This window comes from Microtus pennsylvanicus, chromosome 3, assembly GCF_037038515.1.
Source record: "Microtus pennsylvanicus isolate mMicPen1 chromosome 3, mMicPen1.hap1, whole genome shotgun sequence".
Lineage (NCBI taxonomy): Eukaryota > Metazoa > Chordata > Mammalia > Rodentia > Cricetidae > Microtus > Microtus pennsylvanicus.
In genome coordinates, this window is record NC_134581.1 from 14963734 (window position 1) to 14975523 (window position 11790).

Below are 11790 nucleotides of genomic sequence, written 5' to 3' on the forward strand. Positions count from 1 at the left end.
GTTTAAAGAAGAGTGGGAGTCAGGCTCTTGCTGGGCTCACTGCTCTCTTTGCAGGGTGCCAAGTAAAATCCTTTCCTTTTTCTTTAAAAAAAAAAAAAAAAAAAAGTTGTGTGTTGGGTCTCTTTAGCCAGCTACATGGGAAACTGGGAAGGAGAATTGGTTGAACACAGATGTTTGAGGCCAACGTGGTTCTCATGTTAATTATCCTGGAACCTAGAAGAAGAAAAGGAAAGGAAGAAGGTCCGGTGGTGGTGCTCGCCTTTAATCCCAGCACTTGGGATGCAGAGGCAGGCGAATCTCTGTGAGTTCCAGGACAGCGAGGGCTCCAAGGAAAACCTTTTCTTGAAAACCAAAAGGAACAGGAAGAAAAGTGCAGACTATATGGCATATTTCTAATGCCTGAGAAGCCTCATCTCCTTGTCTCTCAACAGCCAGAGTTTGCTCTTTAGTTCTGTCACTCACTGGATGGAGCAACCCTGAGCAATGTGTTACCCCATACAACAAGCCTAACTGATGAAGGAAGGGACGTGGGATCTACTGATAGAAGAGGGTTTCTGGGAAACAGAAGTTGAATAACTGTGGCTGTCTGCGTTGACCTTCCTTCTCTAGATGTCCTTTTGGAAAGTCAGTGCCCAGGATAAAGTGTGAATCCTGGGAAACAGGATTTTTCTCTAATAGGTTTGCTGGTAGAGACAGAGCAGAACATGGACTAGATAGATCTTGAACACCTAACAAACTGTGGGCAATCTCTCTATAGTAGATGCCAGTTGTTACTTGAATGTATAGCATACCTTTTTTTTTAATATTTATTTATTATGTATACAATATTCTGTCTGTATGCCTGCAGGCCAGAAGAGGGCACCAGACCTCATTACAGATGGTTGTGAGCCACCATGTGGTTGCTGGGAATTGAACTCAGGACCTTTGGAAGAGCAGGCAATGCTCTTAACCACTGAGCCATCTCTCCAGCCCCCCATAGCATACCTTTTAAGCAGAGTATTTTTTTATAATTTATTTTTATTATATGCATATTGGTGCTTTGCCTGCATGTATGTATGTGTGAGGGTGTCTCTTAGAGTTACAGACAATTGTGAGCTGCCATGTGGGTGCTGGGAATTGAGCCTGGGTCCTGTGGAAGAGCAGTCAGTGCTCTTAACTACTGAGCATCTCCCAGCCCTACATAGCATACTTCAGATTCTTTTCTTCTTGCCTTCCTCAATGTGGAAACTGCATATGAACTATTGATTAGATAGAGATTTTATACTAATACACAATTTGGAAAGGGTGGGAAAGATAGCTCTCAGTAAGTAATGTCATTGCTGCAACACAGGCATGACAGTCTGAGGTCAGTCCCCAAAGCCCAAGTAACAAAGTTGGATATAGGCACATGCTTGTAATCCTGATGTTGGGGGAGACAGAGACAAGTAAAATCCTGGGACTTATGGCTGGCTAGTCAGCCACCCTAACCTATTTGGATGAACTCTAGAGCTTGTCAAGAGGGGGTTGGGGGAGAATGAAATAAAATGTTTAGTAGCAACTGAGGAGCAACATTAGTATTGACCTCTGTCCTTGTGTGTGCATATAATAGGAGCACATATACTAAAACGGGAAGAAGCTTTTGTTTCCAGTTTTATATAAAATCTTAGGATAAGTAGGAACTTTAAGGTAATTAGGACAGTGTTTTCTATTGGCTGTGTGTTCTAGATGATGGGGTCAGGGGGTGCTCATGTGGGTATTTTTGCTTCTCACAATGCCTTGAACAAGCTGACCTGTGATTTTGTACCGTCAGCAGTAAGGCACACAGCATGTGTGCCCATGACCATTGGCTATACTGACAAGCTTTGGGGATAGTCAGTTGTGACGAGAATGAGAATTGCATATCTCTCTGCAAAGAGGCAGCCTTGGGAGTCTCTGCTCAGGTTAACTCTTCCTCCTACTCCTCTGCCTGTGCCTTAGAGAAGTGTGTGATTGTCTTATGAAGGTGAATGACCCACCCTCTATTCTGTGCAGACTTCTGCTGGATGTGTCTAGGAGATTGGAAGACGCACGGCAGTGAGTATTATGAGTGCAGTCGGTACAAGGAGAACCCCGACATCGTCAACCAGAGTCAGCAAGCCCAGGCCAGGGAGGCCCTCAAGAAGTACTTGTTCTACTTTGAGAGGGTAGGTGTCTCATATCTCTGCCCTTCCAGAGTAGGTTCTTTCCTCTGACCTGCTAAGGTGAGATCATTGGGATGCCGTGTGCATATGGAAGCCACTGAATGGAGCTCTTGCACCTGCCTCCTGAGCATTGCCTTTTGGCAAATGTGGCTTTTCAGTCGTACAGGACAACTGCACAGGGAAGGACCTGGTATTACCTTAGCTGAAGGACAGACAGAGACATCTGTGGGCATGGCCTACCAGCCATGGGTGTTTGTCCTAAATTCCTGTCTTGATCTCTATATGTTTCTGAGACTCCTATGTTTTTCCTTCTTCCTCTGTTGTGTAGTGGGAAAACCACAATAAAAGTTTGCAGCTTGAGGCACAAACATACCAACGGATTCATGAGAAGATTCAGGAGAGGGTTATGAACAATCTGGGGACATGGATTGACTGGCAATACCTGCAGAATGCTGCTAAGCTGTTGGCCAAGGTATCTCCCATTTCACTCTTCCATCACTGAATCCCAACTTTCTCCTTGTTCGCTGCAAACATTAGGGTGAGAAGCCACCTCTGAAAGGAAGGGGAATTTGGTACCCTGCATAGCTCTGCATGCACATTTATGGGTGCACATTTCCCTGTGCTGAATATACCAGAAGTCCCAGCCCTTTGCTAGATGTCCACGTGATTTCCGAATGGTTTTACTGCCTCCTGCCAGCAGTGAAAATTAGTCTTTTTCTCCTTTATCTGATCTCTGGATAACTGGAAGGAAAATGATTGATAAGTATTAAGATACATATGCTTTAATGTCCAACTAAAATCCTGAGGCGTCTGGTGGTGGTAAACAGTTTAAACATGGTGGTTCTGTGGTTTCATTTTTCCCTGTGTCTTCCTGTAATGGATCATCTCTGGTTTGGCCTCATGTCTAGAGTCCCCATTTACATGGTTGGATATGAATTGTAAGGGATGTGGGCCAGTTAGAAAGGTACAGGAGCTTTTTTCTTTTCTATTACAGTGTCGATACACCCTGCAATACACCTATCCATATGCATACTACATGGAGTCTGGTCCTAGGAAGAAGCTGGTAAGCCAAAGATGCCCTTCTGCTTTTTTCTGCAGCTCTAGAGGAGCCCATTCTTACCAGTACTTGACAAGTGAAGAGGGTCTTGGGAGAACACAATCAGACTGTCTTATGTAAGATTTCTTCTCTGCTCTGGACATCTGTAAAACAGACCTCTCGGATAGCCAGTGGCCATACCGTGCACATTCTTACATTATACTTGCCATTTATTCCTTTAGTTCTTCCTCTTAAATATGCTTGTTTCTGCTGTTGATAAAGTAAATTTTCTATATTACTTAAATGTGGAAAACATAGCATTTATATTATTATTCATTATCCCACCAGGAAAAAATAGATCATGGTTAATTTTTTTTTTTTTTTTTTTTTGAGACAGGGTTTCTCTGTAGCTTTGGAGCCTGTCCTGGAACTAGCTCTTGTAGATCAGGCTGGCCTCGAACTCCCAGAGATCCGCCTGCCTCTGCCTCCCGAGTGCTGGGATTAAAGGCCTGCACCACCACCGCCCGGCATGGTTAACATTTTCTATCCTTTAAAATTAATGTTATGGAAATATGGCTTCGTGGAAGAGCATCTGCCTGGCTTCCTGGATTCCATCCCAGCACCAGAAAAACACAGTGTCAGGCATTGTTGCACACACCTATAGTCCTAGCAATACAGATACAGAAGGATTGTGAGTTTTGGTCCATCCTAGGCTACATAATGGTACCTTATCACCAACAACAAAATCAGGGGGCTGGACAGATAGCCCAGAGGTTAAGAGCCCTGGCTGCTCTTCTAGAAGTCCTAAGTTCAATTATCAGCAACCACATGGTGGCTCACAACCATCTGTAAAGGAATCTTATGCCCTCATTTGGTGTGCAAGCTACATGCAGGTAGAACACTGTATATATAATGAATAATTCTTGGGGTTTTTTTTTGTTTGTTTGTTGTTTTTTTTTTTTGTATACAATATTCTATCTAGCATGTATGCCTGCAGGCCAGAAGAGGGCACCAGACCTCATTACAGGTGGTTGCTGGGAATTGAACTCAGGACCTTTGGAAGAGCAGGCAATGCTCTTAACCTCTGAGTCATCTCTCCAGCCCCCCCCCCCTTTTTTTTAAAAAAAAAGAAAAGAAAAGAAAATACCAGCCAGGCGGTGGTGGTGCACGCCTTTAATCCCAGCACTCATGAGCTGTCATGATTTACCAGATTAAATTCTGTCTTTTTTAGTGGCTATGTAAATGCCCCATCTGTATTGCCTTAATGTATTATCATTTGAGGTGACAGTTGTTTCCATTTTCACTGTCACCAATAAGACCGAGGAAAGTCTTCATGCATAACATTTTACTCCTCGGGTGTATAGTTACTAAGTCAAAGAATTTGATTTTTTTTCTGAGGTAGGACCTCACTTAAAATCTTCCTGTCTCTACCTCCTAAGTGTTAAAAGTACAGGCCTCTAGCTTGCATAACCCCACAGACCAAACTGTTTGGTTTTTCAGAGGGTTTCCTTCGTTTGGTCAGTTGGTTGGGTTTTTTTTAGAGTTATGGCTTCCTATAGCTCAGGCAGCCTCAAACTTGCTAAGTAACCAAGGAGGATCTTGAATTAGTGTGGGGATTGCAGCCATGAGCCACTATTCCCAGTCCGGCTTTGTCCATACTAGGTAGGTAGGTGTCTCACCTGATTGAAAGGCTTTGATTGGCTGAATGGCTGGGGAGAATGTTGAGTGAGTGCAGTGTTTTGAGGATGTCCCTTCTAACTTCGCTTTGGCAGCATCTGTGTCCCAGTATTTTGGGGAAAGTCTTTTTCTTTGACTTTAAGTTTCTCGCCTTCCTTTGGTGCTATCTCCAGCTCTATGCATAGAGGGTAGAGGCACTCTGAGGACAGTGGCAGGCTTGTCAGTTGCTAATTGGAGCCTGAGGTGCTGCATGTGCCCTCCGTCTGCAGGCCCTGCCCGGCTACAGCCCCTCTCCTTTTGACCCTCCTGCTCTGCCCATACAGTTTGAATACCAGCAGGCTCAGCTGGAGGCTGAAATTGAAAACCTGTCGTGGAAAGTTGAGCGTGCAGACAGCTATGACAGAGGGGTAAGTATCTTCTGCCCTGGTGCAGGTAAGGGAAAGGTATCATTAATAGGTGATTGTATGGAGATGGCGGTTAATGCTGTTGCAGTGGGGGTGAAAGGTTAATTTTGTATGGACTCCTCAGAGCCCCTGCTCTTGGTTGGCGTTGGGACTTGTAAGCACCTGTTGCATATCCCTTGTGCAGGACTTGGAAAACCAAATGCACATAGCAGAGCAGCGGAGAAGAACCCTGCTGAAGGATTTTCACGACACCTAAGCTGGGCTGAGGATGTGCCGGGGTGAGGAAGACGTAGCTGTGGGCGTCCCGGCTACCATACTGCATGCTGCAGGCTCTGCCTTCGCGACCCCAGGCAACAGCCAGGGCCCCACTCCTGAGAGACACTGGCAACAACCTCTTAGTCCATCTGTTTTCTCCTCATCTTTTTGCTTTTTGTTTCTACCAGGGTAGAGGCCATGTTGGACCGGCCTCTAGTAAGGACTTTTATTAAATTCTCCCTGGATGGTTGTTGGGAGGGAGGGAACTTTTTTTCCTGAATGGCTATTAATAGTATTAGATCATTACAACTTATGTAATTTTCAAAGGTTGTACGATTATAAAGAAAAAAAAGGCAAACCATAGGATAACACAGAGCCCTTTTGAAAATAAATTGGCTTTGGAGTGTATACCCTCTAGCAATTTTACTTAGAATGTAACCTGATGCTGCCCAGCCACCAGCCTCAGAATGTCTGCGCTGCCAGGGTCCCTGGGGTGGCATCTGCTTTCCAGCATCCTGTTTGACAGTAGCTGGAATCCAAGGGAAGAGCAAGGGTGGCAGATGGTGGGGAGCTGAGTTGGCCTGCATAACAGGCATGGCACACAGGGAGTCACGTGCCTCCTGCCTTCACTGGGCAGCAAGGGCACAGAGCAAGCAAGGTCTCAATATGGCTTACTTTTATTCTTCAATGTGAGACTTACTTGAGTTAGGTCACCAAGCCAGAAGCCACAGCAGAGCAGAGGTGGGCTTTCGCACCTCCAGACTGGGAGACTGGTTCAGTGTGGTGCTTCCTTTTGTCTCCTAAAGATAAGAGAGCCACCTTTGAAAGGAATCGTTCCCTGAATAAGTTTTCTTTTCTTTGGTTGTTCCTTTTGATCCAGTATTCAATGGTGTACTCTGACCAGGGTCACACGTGCCGTGTCCGACACTGTCTTACTGCATTCTGTGGACATCAAGGTCAGAGTTCAGCATGGCCCTTTCAAGGGCATGGGCCTTGTGGCTCAAGAGCTAGGTTTGCACAAGTTATTTTATGTTAGCCTGGAGTGAGTGTGGCCAGACGCTACTCTGGGCTGGGATGTGTTCCCTTTCGCCTAGCTGCAGTTGTCAGAAGACCCCATCTCTAGGGTCTGGGAGTCTAAGGCCAGGAGAATGCCTGGTTGTGGTCCCAGTTCCTTTACTAGAAGGGGCTAGCCAGAGGAAAGGACCAGTCCTTGCACAGTCAAGTGCACGGGGACAGGCAGCTTGCCTGGTGTCCTTCCTGTCTTGAACCTGGTCCTGTGGGCCTTTGAAAAGTTAGATCTGTGATCTCTGGGGTTTCCATGGCTTTGTTCAGTGCCTCCCTCTGAGACTGGCAGAGCTATCTATACTTGACAGGGCCTCCTTGAACTCCTAGGAGAGCCTGCAGAGAAATCTGTGAATATTGCGATGCAGATTCTTTGATATTCATACATTTTCACCTCCAGTCAACAATTACCTAGGTACCATGTAAAGCTATAAAATTGTGTTGTTTTCAAGACAGGTGACAGCTGTGACTCTGGGGTACTTGGCCAGCTACATGTTCTCTTTCACCTCCTCAGGTTTTGTCTCTTCATGTTGTCTCCGACAAGTGAGAGATTGTGGGGTGGATTGGAAGTAGTTTGGTGTGTATCAATTGATCCCAAAATAACAGTAGGAGCTAATTGTAAACCAGGAATATTCCTACCACAGGGCCTGGGGTGGCACGTGCGTTCTGTGCTGATACACAGCCTTCCATCAGTGGCACTGCTGTGACACAGAACCAGAGTTGCAGCTCTGCAACCTAAACCCCTTGGGCGCTTTCTGAACTGCGCAGCTGACCTGCTACTTATCGGCTGTGACCCTGCCCATTCCAGGAAGCTTTGCCAGCCACGGCTGGTAATACTTCACCTGTGGACACCTTCCTTTTGCGCCCTCAGTGGCCGTCCTTTGCAACATTATCAGGGACATCTTAAAGGTCAGGCAGAGATTTTTTTTTTTTTTTTGGGTTTGGTTTTGTTTGGCGTTTTGCCCTACAAAGGGTAGAGAAAAACGTGTTTTCATGAACTGACCAGATCCTTGTTTATCTTTAAAGAAAAGTTGAGGTGATGTCATCTGCTCAAAGTTGAGTGGTTTATTCAGAATAAACTAAGTTTCTGATTATAAAAATGTGTGGAGTCTTCCTTCAAAGTGTCTAAGTGCCTTTTGTCCTCCTCCAGGGACTGCGAGGCCCAGTTAGAGTTAGCAGTGCTTTTCTTCCTGTGGGGAGAAGGTGGTTCTGAGTGCCCCCTGCAGAAGGAGAAGTGTTAGTTCTCCTTTCCTTGGGGACAGATTGAGCCATTCCCTACAAACACCTTGGGCTGAAGTAGGAACGCCCTGAGCCCTGCCATTAAAGCCCTCTGGGTCTCTCCAAAGCAGATGCAGACCATATGACAGAGGACATTGTGGCTCTTGAAATTTATAAACAAAACTCAGGACAAAAATTGGAAATGGGTCTGTTTTCTGATCTGTGTTGTCAGGCATGTGAGCAGCGTTAGTGAGAGGGATGCAGGGTAAGACACGCTAGCACTGTGGTGGGCTGCATTCCACACTGCTGGCTGGCCGCAGGTATGCTGTCCTTAGGCTTAGCCCTGGGAACACGGTGGGGTCTGAAGGGACAGGATGTATGTGTAGGTGTTGTGTGTATTATGTCTGTATACTGTGTGCATGCCTGGGGAGGCATATGGATGCTGCAAATCAAACCCAGATCATTTGCAAGAGCAAGTGCTCTTAACAGCTTAGCCAACTCTCCAGCCCCACTAGTGAATATGTTTACTGGGCAGCAAGGCCCAGGACCAGTTAAGCACAGTGGGCAGCAAGGTGCCATGACCTTCACACTACTTCTGGTGATCTTTTTAGAAAGAATGCCTCTGGCAAGATGGTTCAGTGAAGCCAGGCGGTGGTGCCGCACACCTTTAATCCCAGCACTCGGGAGGCAGAGGCAGGCAGATCTCTGGGAGTTCGAGGCCAGCCTGGTCTACAAGAGCTAGTTCCAGGACAGGCACCAAAGCTACAGAGAAACCCTGTCTCGAAAAACAAAAAAAAAAAAAAAAGATGGCTCAGTGAGTAAAGGCATTTCACTGACTACTGAGTAAGATCCCCAGGATCCATGTGGCAGGAGAAAACTCTGACCTCTACACCGGTGTAGCACAAACATACATACACTTAAATGTGAAATGTCTGTTAAGGGACTGGGGAGATGGCTCAGTAAAGAGCACTGACTGTTCTTCCAGAGGACCCAGGTTTAATTCCCAGCACCTACATGGCAGCTCACGACTGTCTGTAACTCCAAGATCTGACACCCTCACGCAAATATACATGCAGCCAAAACACCAATGCACATAAAAATAAGTAAATTATTTTTAAAAAACGAAATGAGGTTGGGTTGTGGTGCACATCTTTAATCACAGCCCTCGGGAGGCAGAAGCAAGCAGATCTCTGAGTTCAAGGCTAGAGCGAGTTTCAGGACAAGTGCTAAGCTACACAGAAGAAAAACCCTGTCTTGGGGCGGGGGGGGGGGGGGGCGCATTTCAGACTAGTGTAGCATAATTTGAAGACAATTACAGCAAGGGAAACCTGGAACTCCCTATGTAGACCAGGCCTTGAACTTGGAGTTGTTGGCTCTGAGATTATAGACATGTTCTACCACACCCAACTAAGAGATGTGAATATTCCTAAATTAACAGTAGAGACTTGTCTGTTTAAGCCATAAACTGAGACAGGATCTTGCCATGCAGTAGACAGGCCACCTGCTTTCACCTCCCGAGTACCTAGATTGCAGATGTGGACCCCATGCCGCCTGCTTTTACCTCCCCAGTACCTAGATTACAGATGTGGACCCCCCACGCCGCCTGTTTTCACCTCAGTACCGAGATAACAGGTGTGGACCCCCCACGCCGCCTGTTTTCACCTCCTCAGTACCGAGATAACAGGTGTGGACCTCCATGCCCAGATACTGAGATAAAACATTGTAGCAGCAGTTACATTCCTTCATGGATGAATTTTAGGCAGCTGGGGAGATGATTTAGCGATTGCCTCCCAAGCTTGAGGTCTGCAGCACATAAATAAATGCAGAGCAGGCCTTGCAGCCTGCCTGTAATCCCAGCACAGACAGGTGGGAGATGGTATCCTCAAAGCTGGCCAGACTGCTGAACTGGTGAGCTCGCTTCCGGTGAGAGCCTGTTTCAGTGAATACTGGGCAGAACAGTGGAGGAAGGCGTTAGAATCAATCTTAAAGCACTGTATACACATGCACACACATTAAAAAGTAAATTCTGGGGGAAGAGGCTATGTCCTTATTGCCTCTGCTTTTGTGTAGGGTCAGGCAAGTCACCAGAGATTTCTGCTGCCACTTCACATGAAAATGGAACACGTGGTGACTGTTACCGTAACATCCCTGCTTTTGTAGTAAATTAGGAGACCCATTACACCCGGCATTTATTCTGGAGTGCTGGCTATTTAGGCCTTCAAGGAATCTTGGGAATTTCAGAGCCTTAGCATGACAGTCCTAAGACATTCCTGGCAAACCTGGAATGGTTTCCTCAACAACTCCTAAATCAGCAGATCTTTGTGAGTCCAAGGTCAGCCTGGTCTACCAGAGCTAGTTCCCAGGACAGGCTCCAAAGCTACAGAGAAACCTGTAAAAAAAAATGACTTGCTAAAAGACTTTTCTTGGGGCGGGGGTGTGGATTTCTCTATGTACCCCTGGCTTGTTTGTTCTGTGTAGCTCCTGGAACTCACTTTTGTGTAGCAATGAAAGGACTTCTGCAAGGCTATTTGGAGTTGAGGCCATCAGGAGCTGATTCCTCTTCTAAGGAAGCTTTAATACCTCCTGTAGTGTCTCAATACCAACATGCTTTGGCTAAATCATCATTCTCATTGCTGCCTGTTCCCTTCTGACCCGGAAAAGCCCAGAATCTATCCTCTTGTGAGCTAGGAAGATGAACGAAGTCGTCTGAGATTGACTAGACTTTGATTGGTAAACTCTGGCATTTAGGGCACTGATGAAACCTGCCTTTGTAAAATGCTGGAAGTGACCCATCCTGTCTAGGACCAGAAAGTACAACCTTACTAGTTCTTTATTGCATTGGGGAGTGGGTGGTCAGCTGCCCTAGGGTGTGGATATCTCCCGAGGGTAACCCAGTCTAGAAAAGCAGAGTTCAGAAATGCCTTGGCTGCTGCTTTTATAATCCAAGTTCCGTTTTCTTCTGAGGCCAGGGTGTCCCTATTAGGGGAAAGCACTATCTTCCTTTCTCTTTCCACCCAATAAATTCGAGGCGAGTGTTAACACAAACCCGGCGGAGCCCCGTCTTTCTGTTTCCAGGATTCTTCCCGGAAGCTCTCTGACAGTCCTCGTCTGGGTCTCAACAGCTGCACAGTGCTGCACAGCTGGCAGTTTCTTCCTAAAGCGTGACTTGTAGGGCTTCCTTTGGTGATTCAGCCTGACCCCAGCAGGGCCTTCAAGAATATCTTGGTCATGGGAACTGCAGGAATCTGGTGATACTGCCTTGTAACTCCAGCAATTGAGAGGTGGAGGCAGGAGAATCAGGTCACTCTTAGCTCCTTGCGAGTTTGATATGCCAGCTTGACCTATATGAGACCGTGAAACAAAACACGGAAGCTGGAGGGATAGCTGGTTAAGAGCACTTAAAGCACTTACTGTTCCTGGTACACACACGGCGACCCACAAAAGTCCATGACCCCGGCTCCAACTCCCCTTCTGTCCTCTGCAAACACAGGCACGCGTGGAGTGCACATGCACATATGCAGTCACTCACATATACAGAAAATGTTTAATTAAAACAGTCATGCTCTGCAACCTGATCATCAGGTGCACAGTCATTGCCTCAGCAGCACATTAACTCAAAGCGCGGCCCGCCGTTGCTGCCACTCCCAACTCCCTCTCCCAGGAGCGAGAAAATGCCGGCTATACTTTTCTGGAAAGTGGGAACCAAGAAACTACTCATAGCAATGGAGTATGCCCTAACGGTGCACTCCTTGTATGCCTCCACATGTGTGAGGTGTCTTTCGGCGATGGGGAGTGGTGCAGCTCTGGAAGCGACAACCCCGGTGCCATCGAGGTCCCTGGATCTCAGAGTGGACCTACGGGCGCAGCTGCGTGCAGGCGCAGCATCCCGAAGCTCGCTCTTCTAGTGACCGCGGTGCGCGCTGACTACGCCGTCCTAGTCCCGGCGACTGCGCAGCGCGAGCACCCCCGCGGCCCCTCC

General features: G+C 46.9%; 1 protein-coding gene across 7 annotated transcripts in view; it reads left to right on the forward strand.

Moving 5' to 3' along the window:
- The window catches only part of Arih2 (ariadne RBR E3 ubiquitin protein ligase 2), a 57313-nt gene extending 51374 nt beyond the window's left edge, over positions 1-5939 (forward strand). For 4 of the 7 annotated variants that reach the window (XM_075964593.1, XM_075964596.1, XM_075964590.1 and 1 more), the window contains 5 exons: positions 2011-2162; positions 2488-2631; positions 3154-3222; positions 5142-5279; positions 5461-5939. In XM_075964593.1, coding sequence (XP_075820708.1) covers positions 2011-2162; positions 2488-2631; positions 3154-3222; positions 5142-5279; positions 5461-5532 — 575 coding nt within the window. In that variant the 3' untranslated portion in view covers positions 5533-5939. The remainder of the gene's footprint in view (positions 1-2010; positions 2163-2487; positions 2632-3153; positions 3223-5141; positions 5280-5460) is intronic. The other 3 variants (XM_075964595.1, XM_075964594.1, XM_075964597.1) reach the window with 1 other exon arrangement.
- The last annotated feature ends 5851 nt before the right edge of the window (positions 5940-11790 follow it).